This window comes from Eufriesea mexicana, unplaced genomic scaffold, assembly GCF_001483705.2.
Source record: "Eufriesea mexicana isolate 0111107269 unplaced genomic scaffold, ASM148370v2 scaffold305, whole genome shotgun sequence".
Classification (NCBI taxonomy): Eukaryota; Metazoa; Arthropoda; class Insecta; order Hymenoptera; family Apidae; genus Eufriesea; species Eufriesea mexicana.
Genome location: NW_016908472.1, coordinates 358658 through 376409, shown reverse-complemented (window position 1 = coordinate 376409; position 17752 = coordinate 358658). Strand labels below are relative to the sequence as shown.

The following is a 17752-nucleotide window of genomic DNA, read 5'->3' as shown; positions in this document are numbered from 1 at the left end:
AGATTCGGATAGTTTGAATTTCGAGCATGCCTCTGTAGATTGTTGTCGGATTGGTGGTTTGGAAATGACAAATTCTATTGGTCAATTGAGAAAGTGCCTAGCGTCATATGTATGTACAAGCAACCCCATTTGTACGTAAGGGCGAAGAGTGATAAACGCATGTTTACGATGTGGTCAGCTACGTATGCTCGTCCGGTTTCATGTCAACGTTTTGCGTATCTTGCCCGGAAATTATAATTGACAAGTGCAGGAACGAAGTCATCGTACAACGAGTGTACGCGAATATGCGTTGGTAGTGGTAAAGTGGCAATGGTAGCGTCGATATTCAGTAGTGATAGTAACTCTAATAAAGGTAGTATCAGTGGCGGCTACAGTGGTAGTAGTGGTGATGGTGGTGGAGGAGGCTGAGATAAGTGCGGGGGACTGAATGCATATCAGTGGATTTTGCGTCCCACGAAACAGTTTCTCGTGGTTCACGTTGCAGAGGATGTGCGGTATAATCTAAGGTGTTACGGACTTAACGATTAATACGATGTTAAAGAATTATTCGCCGATCACACAGGCGCTCCTAGGAACGTTATTTACGTGGGCTCTCACCGCAGCGGGTGCCGCACTTGTCATCGTGATTCGAGGACAGCAAGTAAGCTTTATTTCTTTATTTACTCTATTCTTTTAATCGATTTTAATAGCGTTCCTTTTACTGGCTTACATTACGTTACGTATTCATTGTTGCATGAATCTAAACTATATACTTTCGATCCTAACCTATCTTACGAAACACGTACTAACCTTATCCGGCTTCATCGTATATTCTCCGCGGGAATTTCACCGTTTTGAAAACGTAAGACTTCCGCTTGCCGTGTTTAAACATATTTGAACGTAGCAAAAAACACGTTATTCGCAGTGCTTTACGTTTTACTATTGATGCAGAAGTTTTCACGTCATAATATGTAAATAATGTGTCATTTCAAATAGTATTATTAAACCTTGCCAATAAAGCACCAGTGATATCTGTTTCTGATTACGGTGTTAAGTGCTAATTAACATAAGAACCATCGTTTCTTTTTATAAAGCAGTCAGAAAGAAAGTATATACATATTACGCAACTAATGTAATCAATTTCAACGTTATTTATCAGTTAACGCGTATTTTTTCTTTACTACGTTTGTTTTTTCTTTTTCTTTTTCTTTTTCTTTTTCTTTTTTTTTCTCTTCCTTTTTAAACTTCTGTTTTCTTTTCTTTGTATATATACACGTTCACCGTTTAAACTTTATCTGATAAGATTAAATATATCCTAATCGAACGGTACAGAGAAAATTTACATTTATCAGAAAAGAAAATGTGTTCTTTAGTTATTCAGTGTACGTCGAAGATATGCAAATGATATTTTAAGCGTGGCAAAAAGATAGAAGGAAAAAAGAAAAGAAAAATAAAAAACGATGTAAGATATTGTAAAAAAATTACGTTCTATGATACTTCATACTTCCGTATGCATTCTACGATAATAGATGTATCATAGATCTGTAATCACTTTATCAGTATCGTTACTATCTCTTTGAGAGAGAGAGAGAAATTTGGAAAAAATGTTATTTGAGAGCTTAAGCGTACGTAGAATAAGAAATGTGAAACGATTAAATGCATTTTATTGCAGCGTAAATTGTTGGACATCAGCCTGGGATTCGCGGCCGGCGTAATGATAGCGGCAAGTTACTGGTCCCTACTGGCACCTGCTATCGAAATGGCGACAAAGAGCAAAATTTACGGAGCTGAGGGCGAATACGCGTTCGTACCAATCGGAGTTGGATTTCTCATAGGCGCGGCTTTCGTTTATGGGACGGACGCGTTGATATCTTCTCTTGGCATTCAGTCCCCCAATGTGCTTTTAGCTATGCAGTCAGTCGGTACGAAACAAAGACGCAAGATCCTTGCAAAACTAAAGAGTGACGAGGATTTAGACGATTATGATCCGTATAACGACGTACAGATATCCGGTGGAAAAATGTATACTCAAATCGAATCGACCACAATCGATGGTATATTTTTTTCTTGTAACATTCTCTCTGTAGGCTTGGAAAATGGGATCAGTTCACGATACATGTGTATATTGTGTCTGTGTATAAAAATTGTCAATGTACACTCGCCCCTCTTTGCTTTCTCGTACAATAAATAACCAACTTGTTCAGAAACGAGCGGCTTCACGATTACCGGTTTTAAATCATATTCTCCGATCGTTTCCGCAAGCAACGTAAATACGATCTTCCTTATTGCATATTTCACGCGAATAACGAGCTGCTGCTTATTTCGGAACAAGGCATATTGTTTTAGTCGTACTTATCGTGTATAATGTCTCTTACCATGTAGTTAACGATTAACTAGAATGTTTGTCTGTGTTAATGCTTCTTACATTTAGCAAAATGTGCAGAAGATAGTAGTATATGCATGAAAGCACATTCAAAGCAACGAGTGGAACTTACAAAAACACGATCTGCAGAATGAAGATAGGACATCTCGATGAATCGGAACGAAGCCTGTTAACGTGATAAATTTACTTTCTTTGTAATAACTTTGAATCACGATATATTTTTACCGATAAAATAAATCAATAACAACATCTATCTATCCATGTAGTTCGTGTTTAAAAAAGTTCAACTACTTGTAAAACTGATCTTATTAATCCTGCCTGCGGATCTAAAGTGTATTAGACAGGAAGTACAAAGAAATGTAATAGAAAATACCGGGTATTAAAATATAATAAGCTTTACTACGCTTTAATTCAAACAACATGAAAGGGAAACGTTACGTTTATATTTAAAACATAGAATTACAATGCGCGTATACATACATATATGTATATACCCGCACACGTACGTACATACATACATACATACATACATACATACGTACATACATACATTTTTATATGACTGATTTACGCTTCTTTTAACAGGTATCGATCAAAATGTTAGTCCGCAACGTTGTCATCGTTGAATTTTTCAGGTTTCTACGAACAAAATACCCGAAGACGTCAAATTGCAAATGTAAATAGGCCAGCAGAGCACGGAGAAATAGGCACGATTTACGAGAATCCTAACAACGAATGTAAAAATAATCAATGGAGAAGAGTTTTATTGCTGGTTGTCGCTATTACGGTACGTAAATTCACCGATCGATTTTTCTTTAAATATTCATTTACAACATAAATTTGTCATTTCGAGATACGTACATATATATATATATATATATATATATATATATATATATATTTATATATATATTTATAATATGTTTTACGATGTACAATCAGGTACACAATATCCCAGAAGGTCTGGCAGTCGGAGTCGGATTCGCAGCAGTGGGTAGCAGTGCATCAGCAACTTTTGAAAATGCAAGGTAAGCTACGTTAGTACATTCCTGTAAATAAAGAATACACGTGCGCAAGTCTAACTCGTGCAATAGACACAGTAGTCGTAGTTTCTATAATCTAATAGATATTGTTGTTTAAACACAACTAATGATTAACGCGATAAAAAACGACTTTGTTAGGGAACGATAGTGCTAAGAATATCGTAATACATGTTACGTTGCGATATTTCAATCGAATTCTAATACGCTAAAGTTGTTCACTTGGATCAATCGGGTCTATCAGATTCATTACATATCAATCATTGTTAAGTGGTTAAAAGGATTGTTGGAAGAACTGCGAAAACATTCCTCGATACGTTCAGAACGTATTTACGTTTATTCGAAACTACGCGATCTATTTAACGTTTACATTGAAAATATAAAGAGGAGAAGAAAGAAAAAAAAAGAAAAGTAATATAGAAGCGACATGGATTGCAGTGTTGGAGAATAATTTTTGTCTCTCGATACGCGTCGATAAATAAATATATGAATGTCACGTGTAGTTAGAGTAAGCGTCGCTACTGTACGGTGTGGTAGCTGCGAACGAAGCGTCGCGAGTCGGCCCACAGATGGCTACAATTGGGAAGGAGGTTGAGCGAGTGGCCGATAGACGGTAGCACCGTTGATGCGTCGAACGAGCGCAAGTTACGAGCGCGTGTTAGGAGGTCCCCATGAATGAGTTCTATGGTGGTCGGTCGCGAGTGCCAGCCGCAGGCAAAGTTTATTGGCAGCAGTGGGTGCTTGTAGCGCGGGGGAAGGGCACGTGTGGCCCTGGAATTCAACGAGCCCTAGGCGCCGCGCATTCCATTCCACACCCTTTGCCCCGCTTCATCTTCCCACCACTTGGACTTGTCCCGAACTCCACGCTCTCCTTACTGCCTTACGCCTTTGACTTTGGAAAACAACCATGTCCGCCACTGCGATGACGTGTACAACTACATCCAATGGTATGACGTTGATTTTATTTATACTAAAGCCATTCGTAAAACGTAAACTTTATTTATAGAAAATGTCAACGATATCGCATGCTCCCGTATCTACGTTCTTCCTCTTGTTCTCTTCTTTTCTTATTTTTTTCTTTTTCCTTTTTCCTTTTTTCTTTCATTTTCTTTTATTTCACAGCGATAGCCTGCCAATTGCCGCTTTAATCTCTTGCCCGATAACATTGAAGTTTTGCGTCTCGCTCACGAATCCGTACGTCGAGATTTAGATAATTCGCAACGATGCGATACGATCTGGCGATGAAACGCGCGAAGATCATAGTAGGGGTATGGCGACGTTTATTAGTACCATTGCGAGGACACGCAAACACGTGAACCGTCACGTGCATGCAAATGACTGTTTCCGATTCCGTTGACCAATGATTCGATACTCTGGAACAGTTGCGATGGTCGGTGTATTTTTAAATCGCGCGCTTATTTACGCCGATTCTGCGTGAAAACATACAAATGTCACGGGACCGATTAGTAAACAGGTCCGATCAAAATGGACCGGAGCCGAAACGGATCGCGTAGCATTTGACACCGACGTTGTCGGATATCCGCGTTAAGATTACGAACGTCCATAGGTCATTACGAATCCGCAAAACTGAATGGATCGAATCGATGTTTTTCTTTCCGTCGCGTCGGGTTAGGTTGTTAATATTTCCATATTAGGAAATACCGAGAGAGTTTTATTACGGATAGCAAAGTTCGTCGTAAAGAGTATCATTTCTGTCCAGCTATTTTCTTTATTCCCCATAGTTGCGTGTATCCGTGTGTGTCGCGCATGCGCGTGCCAGCACTCGTTGGTACGCGTGTGTGCATGTACGAGAGATAGATGGAGAGAGAGAGAGAGGGAGAGGAGAGAGAGGGAAAGGAGAGCGGGGAGAGAGAGAGCGATAAGCAGAGGGACGACGTAAAGGCGGTATCGCGCGCAAGTTTCCCGGTTATGAATGAATCGGCGACTCGGTCCGAAAGATGACCCCGGCCGATATATCGGAGTCGTGCGTATCGCCACGCACTTGGGGTTCGTGCCGTGCGTATATCTTTATCGTTACCCGTGTGTCTGGTCGTCACCCGACGTATCTCCCTTCGGGGAAAGTTTGTGAACAAAAATATTTGTCGAGTAACAGTAGTCGCGTCGATCGATCGGTGATAAAGAAAGGAACGAGGAGCGAGCATGGCATGTGACGCGTTCCCGTTCGGAAAATGGCTCAGCCTTGAAGCGCTTATCGAGCCAACATGCCCTTTTGTAGCCGAACTCGTCGGTTACAGACAACATTCCATTCTCACGACGATCGCGATCACGGCGATTGGCTCGCGTTGCCGCGAGTATTTTTCGAGTGGCTAACCAACGCGAATAATATTCGGTGCGCATGGAATACTCGCGGGTAGCGTGTCGCGCAAACGATGTGGAAAAAAACCGTGGAGCACGAGATCGCGTTGGTAGATCGGTGCCCTGGTCGAGGAAGACGTCGTCATCGGCGATTCGCAATGGAAACGAGGGTTTACGCAACGGATCCGCTTACGTTATCGACCGTTGGAACAAACGATCGTAGCCGGTGTATTTTTCGAGGAAAGGCGTATCCGTTATTGGTCGGGGATGGTCGGAGGCAGGACGTTCCTCGAGAGTTTGGTACGAGGAGGCGAAAGAATCATGAATGAAAGGTTCGGCGATGGTGGTTGATTGGTAGCGCGCGACCGTTCGCGTCAGCATCCGCTGCTCGTCGGAATAATCGAGTGCAAGCAGTCGGGACAAATAGAGCGAGAAAAAGAGAAAAGAACGACAGTGGAAAGGTGGTGGACGGCCGATAGAAGCGACGATATTTGCACTCGTAAAACGCTCAAGGAGATCCGGTACTGAGTCACCCTCGTAGGTATGTGGATTTTTCGCGGAATCTCGCTTCGTCCTTATCCTGTTTTGCCTGCTGAAATTCGTCACCGAAACGTCGCGAGCGTCGTTTCTCATCGGCTCGCGTCGCTCGTCCCATCGATTCCCGTTTCACCTCGCGGCATTCGAGGAAAAAGGCTCGTTTCTCGAATAAACGAGCGAACGCGCGCGCTCCATCCGTTTCTAAAACGGCCAACGAGAGGAACGTTAATCCAGCTCGAGATTAAATCGATTCTAACCGTTCCAACTCTTTCTCGCATCGACACTTTGCACGCGCGATATTTTCGTCGATCGCGATAGACCGAGCAGCTCTGCCACGCGAAAATGATCGCGATCGCGATAGTTCCGAGCGTGTCATTGATTTCCCTCCCGCTCTATCTCTTTCTCCCTGTCTCCTTCGCTGTCCGCCTATCTTTTATCGCGGGAGGAACGAGAAGTGGACAGAGAAGGAAATAGCGCGCGTAAAAACGGAGCAACTACAGAGTGGCGGGTTAGCGTGGCACGTAGATAAGGTGTTGCTATGTTAAACACGGCGCCAGACAAAGCTGCCGACGAAACCACCTCATTTCGGTACTATCCTCTTGTCTGTCTTATTATATACCGACCGAACGACCGAACGACCGACCGACCGACCGACAGACCGACAGACCGACAGACCGACCGACCAGCGTTCACCGGCGCTGCAGACCCTCTCTGTCTTCGCATCTCTACTCTTCTCTTTTTACTGGCCCACTCTCTTCTCTCTACCTTTTTACCCTTTCTCTCTCCCTGTCTCTATCTCCGCTGTCCTTTGTCCACTCGAACGTGGGCTCTGGCTATCTTTGGCTCCTTCTCTCTTCCTGTATCTCCGGAACGTTGTAGCATCGTGTACCAACTATAAGCGCGATAGTTCGTAATTCGTTTCTTGCTCGCAACTAAATTTTCGCAGCGAGAGAGAAAGAGTGAGAGGGAGGGAGAGAGCCGAACACGCGATAGATTGGATTTTCGGATTCGGTACCGGAGCCTCTAACCCTTAATCGTTGCACCGTGTAATCCGTGCTTATCATACGCGGAAAGCCAGTTTCGACGCGTGTTAATAGCAACGGAAGTCAGCTACGATATAGTATCTTCCGTTTGACTTCGATGCATAGTATTGCGAGTACACGTGCGCCGCGATAGACACGCTGACCGTAACTAGGAACCTTCTCCGCGACAAGACCACCTTCCGTTATCAACGGAAGACGAACATTCCTTCGCATCGATTTCGATCCCCTCGAGACACGGCCGGACAACGTTTCCTTCCTCTCGCTCCCTTCCTCTCTTTCTCTCTTCCACCTCTTCGCCTCTCCTCTCCTCTCCTCTCCTCTCCTCTCCTCTCCTCTTCTCTCCTCGATTTTCTACGTGTATACGTATACGAGATGGTTCGAGTGCAGCCGTTCACGACCGAAAGATTCCGAGAACTCGACTCGCGAGACATTCTCCGAGCTAGCGGACACGCCGATACTTTTCTCGGCTAGTATTTCGCGTTCGCGATCTCTCCTCTTTCCTTTCCTCTCGTCTCTCTTCTCGTCTAGGTCGAATGCGCCGCATCGCGAAAACGTACCTACACTCTTCTCGTGATACGCGTGGAAAAGAAGGACGCCTCGTTTTCCTCTGGTGGGTTTTTCAGAAAGACGAAAAAACAGTGGAAGAGAATGAGGAGGAGGAGGAGGAGGAGGAGGAGAGAGGGAGAGAGAGAAAGGGGCGATCAAACGACCGATCGGAGAGAGCACGTTTGTCATTGCGACTTCCTCCTGCTCTCTCTTCTCTCGGTTGTCAGGTCTATCTCTCGCTCCTGCTCGGTGTCTCGGTTAATTCGTTTCTCTTTCTCTGGCATCGGGCGATGCACCGGCGTGCACGGTGCAGCGACTTTGCAATGCGTGGAATGCAGCGGCATTACGCATGCGCAGCGCGTACCTTACTCGGAACAGACGAACAGCCGGATCCGTTATGTCCCTCGACGACGACCTCGGGACGACGATCTCGAGACGACGATCGTCTGCACGGACTATTCGACGAATTCTAGCGTCTTCTCGCGGATCCAACTACCGCCATGGTGTTACTCGCTCGCGTCTACGAGCAACTGCGCTCAGGCTATTTCTTCCTCCGCTTCGATCTCCGTGGCTCGCGACGGACACCTGCCGTCGGAATCTCTGCGATCGTCCGATCGACCGACCGACCGACAGACCGACCGTTCCCGATTCGGTAACAGCCACCTTACCCGTTGGAATGCGTGCGAATTATTTCATAGTGAAACGATTCCTAAAATTTCCACAACCACCGCTGTAAACGAAGCCCCCCCCTCTCTCTCTCTCTCTCTCTCTCTCTCTCTCTCTCGTGTCACGCGGCGACGCGGCCGAGTAACCTTTGCCAAGCTAAGCTAGCAAACGTTTCGTCTGAGGGGTGAAATGGGGTGAAAAGAGAATAGGAGAAAAAGGGGCGAAGAATAAAGGAGATGGGAAGGAGTGAACAGGTTCGCGAGAATCGGCAAACGCGTTTCTGTTTGACATTAAAAGGCGCGCAACGATGCCGGAGGTAGCAGAGAAGAGCGGGGTTGATCTTGGTCTTATGATTTTATGGTGTTAAGCCGTGGCCGGTGGCCTCGGGACTCGGAGCCGAGAAGAGCCGGAGAACTCGCCTTGGCGTTGGTGGAATGCGGGACGGGCAAATCGCGGTCGGCCCGCTTGCGCCTCGTTCCCATGCATTCCTTACTCCCTCTCTCGTCCCCCCTACTCTCTCTCTCTCTCCCCCTCGCTCTTTCTCCTTATCCCTCTCTTTCTCCATCGCCACCACCCTCTGTCCCCCCTCTCTACCTTTCTCTCTCTCTCTCTCTCCCTCTCCCTCTCTCTCTCCCTCTCTCTCCCAATCCTCTCCTCCCGCTCTCTCCTTTTTGTCTCGCTCGCTCCTCAGTTTTCTCATACGAACGCGTTTATACGTGTACGCTTGTCGCTCGCTGATCTTCTCTTCCTTGGCCTCTCTTTTTAACGCGGTTCCTACAATGTATGAACATAAACGCACACCTAAAGTCTCGCGCGTAACGCACATTGGCTTCTTCTCTCTCTTTCTCTCTCTCGCTCTCTCTTTCTCTCCCTAACTCTCTCACTCTCTCGCTTCGTTTCGAGATCCTCCGTGTCTCCGGGTCTAGTACCGTGGCTTGCTCTATCTCTATTCGCATCTCGCAGGTTCACCAATCGCGCGGCCAATCCCTCCAACGGAGATTCTTCGCGAGTTCCTTCGGAATTCTTCCAGCGTTCGCGTCCTTTCGCGTGTCTCTTCCTTTTCTTCGGCTTCCTCCTCCTACTCCTCGCGTTCGTTTCACGCTTCCCTTGGAAGTCGAGTCTCGGACCAGCGAAAAACCACTCGTTATCGTATCGGCGGCGAACGAATTTTGCTGCTAGCCATCGCCGATGTCGCCGCCACTACCGTCGTCGCTGTTGCTGATGCTGATGCTGATGCTGCCGCTGCCGCCGCTGCTGCTGCCGCCGCCGCCGCCGTGCTACTTTCAACCTCGAGATCGATGGAATGCGACGGATCGTTCCGCGTCGGGACAAAGGGCTCGCCGAGGCTAGCGACTTCGAATCGAGCACGTTCCTCGTTCCGATCCCTCTCCGGAGATTCGATTTTTGTCGCTGTTTTGCCATTCGAAGGCAAATCCGATGATCGCGAAAACGAAATTCGCGATCCCGTGAGTCGTTGAAACCGAGAATAGGTGTTGCCGCTTAAAGGCAGTCACGGTTATTCGTGGAATGCAAAATGGCGACTGCCGTGTGTTCAACGAAGCTATACGACCGCCATTTTGATACACACCGGTAGATTGTACCGCTATATTCGATTGTCCGTTAAATTCTGCGAAATCTACGATCGAGCTTATAATTTTCCAAAATTTCTTGTTTATTCGTCTCTCTTTCTTTTGCTCCACCGTGTCAATTTTTGCGAGCACACGTCCGCTAAGTCACGGAATTTGCCACTCGATCGAACGTGACAGTCTAACCGATGTACCCGCTACGTATATCGGTGACTTGTCTACGACTTTTACCACGGGAAACGAAACATAGATGTGTTAAATTCGTCCTCTTCTTTTCTTTTCCCTCGTAATTACCAGTTCGGCTAGATCCTCTATTATTTTGCTCGGAGAAACGTTGGATTTTCGGCTCGAGACAGCGCGACGCCCGCGCGCGCGATTCCTCCACCGATGGATGCCTGCGTTTCTAATTTGAAAGGCGAACCTTAGCGCCGCGATCTCGCTAGCGTGCGACAGCACGAAAAAGTTTATGAATGGACTTCGGCTCGAGGTCTCTCTCTTTCTCTCTCCCTCTTTTTCTCTCTTTTTCTCCTCTCTCGTGTCTCCTCTTCGCTCTTCCTTTGTTTGGTGGATCGCGCGTAAGCAGCTCTCGGTAACTGGTTGTCGATAAACGCATTCCGATTTAGAAACAGCCGACATTCGAGAAGAAGAGAGATAACGACGGTTAATAACCCCCTTTAAACGTTACTGCGGCACGCGTGTGCGTGAATCGAGCGAATCGCGTACGCAGAGGGAAGAGGGAAGAGGGATGAAGAAAAACGGCGGAATTTGGGAAAGGAAAGGATCGCGCTGTTTTCGTGGACGTCGTGTTTGCGAGAGGAAGGGAATCGCTGATCGAACGTGTCCCCGAATGGCGCTGGTCAGTCTAGCTGTCCCGGCAGCAGCGGGGTAGATGCATCGGGAGTAGCAGCCCTGACCGTGGAAATCGGAAAGAAGAAGCCGATAAGGAAAAGAAAGCTGCCTGTCGGAGGGCGCGGTTGGACGAAGCGAGAGAAAAGAGAAGAACGAGCAAAGAAACGGGCGGTTGGAAGGAGGGGGCGAGAGTAGGACGGGGCGAGGAAGAGAGAAAAGTAAGAAGATGAAGCCAGAATGGTGGAAGGAGGCGATCATTCTTGGAACTCGGGTGACCTCCCCTGGTGCAACTGGCGAACAGCCGGACCCGACGGGTTAACTGTACAACCACTTATGTACGTCGATGCTGTAGGAACGCGACGACGATGCCGTCCCATGAAATAACGTGCTACACGCCGCAGCATGACATACCATACCATGTGCTCGGCCTGTACGAGAGAGCGCGGTGATCATGCATCGGAAGGAGGAGCTCGGTGCGCGTCATTCATTCACCTGCTCGACCACGTCGCCGTTCTCTACCGACCGACCGACCGACCGACCGACCGCTAATCTATTGTTCCTTGGAAATTCTAACCGTTGCTCTATCGACCATCCATCGCGTCGGATCAGGCAACACCTTGCTCGTCTATGGTTCGTCTAAGATTCGAATAGGTTAGACAGGGACGGACGGGTAGCCGAAACGTGGAAGAATAGCGATTAGCTGCTCGGTTCGGAGCGTTCGAAACGACCACCCGAGGAAACCACTCGTAGCTCGTAACTATGAGGAAATGGAAAAATCCAGAGAACGTCGTTTACCAGTTTCGAGAACTCGCCATGATCGCGCAGAGTCACCTCGTCTCCCCGCTTTTATTCTTATCGTCCGATCGTGATACGCGTTTCTCGCTAAAGCGGGCATACTTATTTTTCGTGCCGCGTGTCCATCGATATCGACTAACAGAGATCTCTCCTTCTCCTCGCTACCTATTACCGTACCAACAAGATCGTTTCTTCCTTTCGTTACAGAAATCTCGCAATCGGAATCGGTATTCAGAATTTTCCCGAGGGATTGGCGGTGTCTTTACCCCTTCAAGCGGCTGGAATTAGCACCATGAAGAGCTTCTGCTATGGACAACTCTCGGGGATGGTAGAACCTCTTGCCGGCGTCCTTGGCGCAGCCGGAGTGTCGTTCGCTGAACCCGCGCTACCTTATGCACTCGCCTTCGCAGCCGGTGCAATGATCTATGTCGTGATCGACGATATCGTCCCGGAAGCGCATCAAAGGTTAGTTTCATTTTTGACACGTTTTCGTAAAAAACTGGGAATAAAATCTCTCTCTCTCTCTCTCTCTCTCTCTCTCTCTCTCTCTCTCTCTCTCTTTCTTTCCCTCTTTCTTTCTATCTCTCCTCCTTTATCGATCGGTCGTACGTCACTGCGCGATGGAAAGGTAAAGAGGATACCCATTGTACGGGTCTAGGAGGATAGGAGGCACATGTATGGCATATTCGAGAACGATTACGGTACAATGGCGCGTGACGGCAGTAGCGTAGTTAGCGCGGCGTTGGTAAAACGGACGTGGCGAATTTCTTTCCCAGGCTCGACTACCTAGCTGAAGACGCATTGTCATTATAATTGGCTTCTTTTGTATTTCGCGTGCGATCTAACCGCCCTGCCCGGATACTCGACCACGGTGTACGGTACAGACTGCTCGCGCGCTCGTGTACCGCTCCTGAGACAGTGGATCCGAGTCCGCTCCCTCGGGAACCCTCCGAGCTTCGGGAAACATAAAAGTGAAAATCGATTCCCCTCTGCCCCTGTAAACCGTTGCTTGACCTCCAACAGGCGAGAAACTCTGTCGCATGTGCTCCGCGTGTGATCATTTTCAAAAGAGAGACTACGGCGAGGTAAAAGAGGGGAAAGGGAGAAAAAGAGGGAGAGAGAGAGATTACAATGTTCACTTTGCTTTCTGGTTTAGCGGGACAACAGAGTCTCGTCGGTAAAGGTAAACGCGCTCGCTAGCACTCCGAGATCGAGCGATATCGAGTAAAGAAGCGTAAAGGGATAAGGATAGGAGAAAGTTTGCGAGATCCGAGAATCGATTAGTTTTCGCAGCGGCGCGCACGCGCACGCGTACGCGCGAGGACTCTGTTCGAAAAGGGAAGAAAAGAACACTAGTCCGAGCTAGTTAGTACCGATCGAAAGGTGGCTCCCTTTCCCCTGCCTTTTTCTTTTTCTTTTTTCTTCGAGAATTCATTTTTCTTGAACTGCAACCGCTGAACTAGCCGGTTTCTTGGAGCGGTGGGTCCTCGATGATCGTTTACGCGATCGTGCTCTCGATTGAAAAGGAATGCCTCGTTTCGGATTCGTAGCCTCGCGTAGCTAACGGCGAACGCCTACTTTCCGCGCGAATTCCGTCCGGCCGATATTACGCGATCTTCTCGCGATCATCTCGCGATGTTGGACGGGATCGAGAACTCGACGCGAAGAGTAGTGGTCGCGTCGCGTCGTTTTCGGGCCGAGATTTCGTAGCGACTATGAGCTGTAATGGCTAATAAAAATACAAATTTCCGAGGCACACCGAAAGGAGGTATTTACCGCGCGGATATGATTGATGTGGTAGAACGCCCACCGAAACACAACGGCGCATTTCACCAGCCGTTAAAATTGATGGCCGTGTATAATTTACGAAATCAACAAGCCGTGTCGTGCAATACCGAGTACGAACGTGTGTGCCTTGTGTGTGCTTAATCCTTACTTATACCGCGAAAACCCTTTTATTTCTCGCCATCCCGTTATTCTTTCTCTCCACGCTGCTCGTTTCCCCGGTCGAGGAAACTTGCACCATCTTTGGCCCCGATATGCCGTTCCCTCCAACCTCGGCCATCCCAATTTTTTCGTACCCACTCTGCCTCTTCCAGCATTCGATTTTTCACCTTCTCCGTCCAACTAACCGCCTCCGTCGTCGTCGTCGTCGTCGTCGTCGTCGTCGTCGTCGTCGTCGAAGCATCCAGTTCCACGTTTTCGTTCCTTTGGATCTATCCCCAGATACGAAAGAGAGCATGTCCGATATTGGTGTGTCTTGTCATCGGTCTCTTGGTCTTTGAGAGAAAACATTTTTCTTGCTTTCTGATTGCAGTGGAAACGGTAAACTCGCCAGCTGGGCTGCCGTCGTTGGCTTCTTGGTAATGATGTCCCTAGACGTCGGATTAGCGTAAAGGTCGTGCGAAATGAGCGTTTTCGCTAATCGATGTCCGTCTAGTTTTGCATATTCTTTTAAGGTATCAGCGCGAAAAATTCCTAGCAACTTTTCCCTCGCGACAACACTTCGAATCTCTCGATCGCGAATCGATCGAGCTTTCGTGCAGCGGGATACCGAATTCGACGCAATTCCGTATCCCGCGTAAGAATAATCGAACCGTATCTTCCACGTATCTAGTCTTCGTCGATCCGATTTCGAAGTCGATCAGATCGATCGGATGACGATCTCTCTGATTTCTCCTTACGACGTTGTTCCAAGCCGATGTTCGTCGCGACGAGGAGGAAAACATCGAGCGATTACTGCGCGGTTCGTCTCTTTCCTGGTGCGAGACGTTGCATTATCCTTTACTCGCTCTCTTCCTCTCTGTCTCCTCGTCTCTCGTTTCCTCGCTTTTCGTCCATACGCGATCGTATGGAGGAAAAACGCGGTCGAATTCCTTTGGACGCGCGGTCGCATCGCGGAGACATCGGAATCGGTAAGTAACGAAAAATCCTGCACGTTTAAACGGGAAAGTTGGAACCTCGCGATAGCAAAGGATAATCTCGTTCGAGGACGTAATCGCGAAGAATCGGTGCAGCTCTTTGCTTCGTTACGTAAGGTCCCGCGTAGCTTTCTTTCTTTCGGTCGGATTCTCTCTCACGAATAACACGAACATCGCAATCTCGACGGTGTCTTTCGCACGACAAGCACGCAATCGTTCGAAGCATGCTAGATAAATGCACGCACATTTACCACGCTGTATATCCACGACGTCCAATTCGCTTGTCCAATCGGTTCGTCGTTCGTGATCGATTCGAAAGCTCGAACGAGTAAACGTGCGATCGACACGCGTGTATCGATACGTTATCTCGTGTCTTAGATGCATAAGTTTATAACCACTATCTTGCCATTGTATAATATCCACCCCCCGACCAGTTTTAGATCCAGGAGTACATCCACTTGTCGCAACGAGGAGCTCTTTTCGATCTTGCCAACTACGTTTCATTTTATCGATCCACCGTACAGCGTGGCTGTACCGGCAAACGAAACGTTTGTCGTGGTCGTCGCGCGCGTCGTTTCGAGCTCGACGTTCCACCACCATTATTATTATTACCTGTAAGATAAAAGTACTATTTTTTCGTACGTAATAAATTCATAGATAGAAATAAGAAGTTCGCGCGTTACTCGTGTACAGAGATACGCGAAATTCCTCGAGGTCGCTTCTTCGAAAGCGCGAGGGGAAAAGCGCATGTACTTACACGCGTATGCGCACGTTCATCTCGAAGAAGCGATGTCTCTTCGCGTTACGAATACGGCAGTAATTTCTCACGTTCCTACGTCTACGAGCGATTCTCGACCGAAGCTACACGCGTCAACGATACCGACTTCTGGACGTTATCGTTGCTCCGGTGCCGAAGGAATCGATCGTAGCTCGCTTCGTATTAAACCTTCGTATCAAACCTACCTGTACATACCTATACATATAGTCGGCGGTGAAAGAGTGGTGCTTTGGGAACTTTCTTCGAATTGTAATCGACTACGTCGTAACTGTATCGATATTAAACACTTCAGGCGATGTACATAGCCAGTGGAAAGGTTTTCGAGGTGTGTCTACCTGTGCGTCTAGCGTGTCTGTGTAAATAGGAAACGATCGAGTCGGAACAGCGACGGATGCGTTCTTCGATCGTAGGTAGCAATCCGGACATCGTCGTGGACATCATCGTTGAAATTTCATCGCGTGACTGGAACCTTTCACGACACTGGTACTACAAGCGATTCGTTTGTATCGAGTGCAGCAATAAAGCCGAGTACGAATTCTAACGGTTAGACGGAATACAAGCAGGACTTTTTTTTACTCTTCCTCGCCCTGAACCGACGTTTACGAAATCCAAATCCGTTCCCATCGGTCGCAATTTCGTGCACAGGTGCGAAACGACAATCTCGACGTATTCCTCTCTTCTACGCGTAGAACGAGAAACGCGTGCGAATCGAGAATGAAAAGACGACGAAAAGAGGAAGGTTGCCGATATCGCAACGCGAAGAGGGGAAAAAATTGGATCGTTGCGCAGTTCTAGTCGCGGTGTTTTTCTCCCCGTGATAAAGGAACAGCGAGGCGCGCGCGCGCGCGTGCGTGCGTGTGTGTATGTGTGTGTGTGTATGCATGCCTGACGCGGTGCACGGAGAGTGCATGGACGGAAACGTTAGTCCGGCAACGTTAGTCGGAGCTGTTGGCGAGGCAAGATTCGGTGAAACGAGCGTGTGCGGCATCGGTGCAGTCGACGCAACCCTCGTCTCGCGTCTCGCGTCTCGCGTCTCGCCGAAGTTGCATAACCCAAAGAGAGCCGAGGTATGAATGGAACCGAGCAACAAGGACGGCTGCACCGCTCGTTTCCCGGTGCAACGAGACGACCCAAAGCTGGTGGGGATGATGCCGACCGGGGGAGGGAAGAAGCATCGGTGTCGAAGAAAGAGTACGACGGAGAGAGCGAATCGGAGCGAGAGGACGAATCATACGCCGTACAGAAATGACGCAGTGCTCGGAATCCAGCCCGCGAGAGAGACGGAATACGAGAGCGTGCTTTCGTCTCGGCGAGACGGAGAAAACGCGAGAAAGCCTGGCGCTGGCAAAACGTTTCCCCGCGCGACGTAGAGAAGCGCGCGCGCACGCGAGAGAGAGTTTACTTCCTCGATGTCCGACGAAGACGAACACGACTCGCATTCAGCGACGCGTAGACGCGAAAAGAGGTGGGACACGACACGTTGGAACGTCACGAAAAGGAGGGACAGATGGCTGTTAGAGAAAAATAGAGATATATTTCGGTAGCGAAGAACGGGAGAGTGAAAAAATCGTTGGATGGTCAAAACGCGGCAAAGGGGTTGGCGAAGGGAAATTGGGAGAGAAGGAAGAGGTTTTGGAGGAGGTGGCGGAGTAGTAATAGTAGTAGTAATAGTTTAGTAATAGTAGTAGTAGTAGTGGTAGTTGTAGTAGCAGTAGTAGTAGTAGTAGTAGCAGCAGTAGTAGTAGTAGTAGTAGTAGTAGTAGTAGTAGTAGCAGCAGCGGTAGATGCAGATACGAGCGACGCGGCGGTGGTGGAGGTGGCGGAGGAGGAGGAGCAGGAATAGGAGGCGGTGGTGGAAGAAGGATGGAAGGAACGGTAGCGAAGGAAGAAAAGTGCGGAGAAGCTCGAAGCAAAAGGAAGAGGACGTTGGAAAGAGGGGCAGAGACGGAGGAGAAAGAGATTAAGAAGGAAGAGGAAACGTTGGTGGTCGTGACGAGTGGTGCGGTAATCGGTTTGCTAAAGTTAAAGGGATGGTCACGTGGTGCATTAGTCGTGGCTGTGCGCACGGTCGGTTGAGCGAAAGAGGGAGGGGCATAGAGCGAGCGGTCGAGGGGCTGAGGGGTAACGCGTTGCATCGGAAAGCCGGAGCACCGGTGCTGCACCCGACAGTAGTCTTACGATGCACTTTGCCCTGCGCGTCTTCGACGCGGTGGCGCACGTACGACGTGACGCGATGCGACGGGATGCGACGCGACGCGACGCGACGCAACGACGACGAGTTTCGTCGATGACGCGCGCCAGCGAAATCGCGTC

General features: G+C 48.3%; 1 protein-coding gene across 2 annotated transcripts; it reads left to right on the top strand.

Annotated features, from left to right (window-relative positions):
• The first annotated feature begins 141 nt into the window (after window positions 1-141).
• Zip48C (Zinc/iron regulated transporter-related protein 48C) lies at window positions 142-16026 on the top strand. Of its 2 annotated transcripts, none has more exons than XM_017911800.1 (6): window positions 142-640; window positions 1652-1901; window positions 2998-3149; window positions 3305-3390; window positions 11948-12205; window positions 14058-16026. In XM_017911800.1, the coding sequence occupies exons 1-6, from the start codon at window positions 533-535 to the stop codon at window positions 14134-14136; spliced, it is 933 nt and encodes a 310-aa protein (XP_017767289.1). In that variant the 5' UTR covers window positions 142-532; the 3' UTR covers window positions 14137-16026. The 2 variants fall into 2 exon arrangements, with proteins under 2 accessions (XP_017767289.1, XP_017767288.1); XM_017911799.1 differs by having other exon boundaries at window positions 1652-2033.
• The last annotated feature ends 1726 nt before the right edge of the window (window positions 16027-17752 follow it).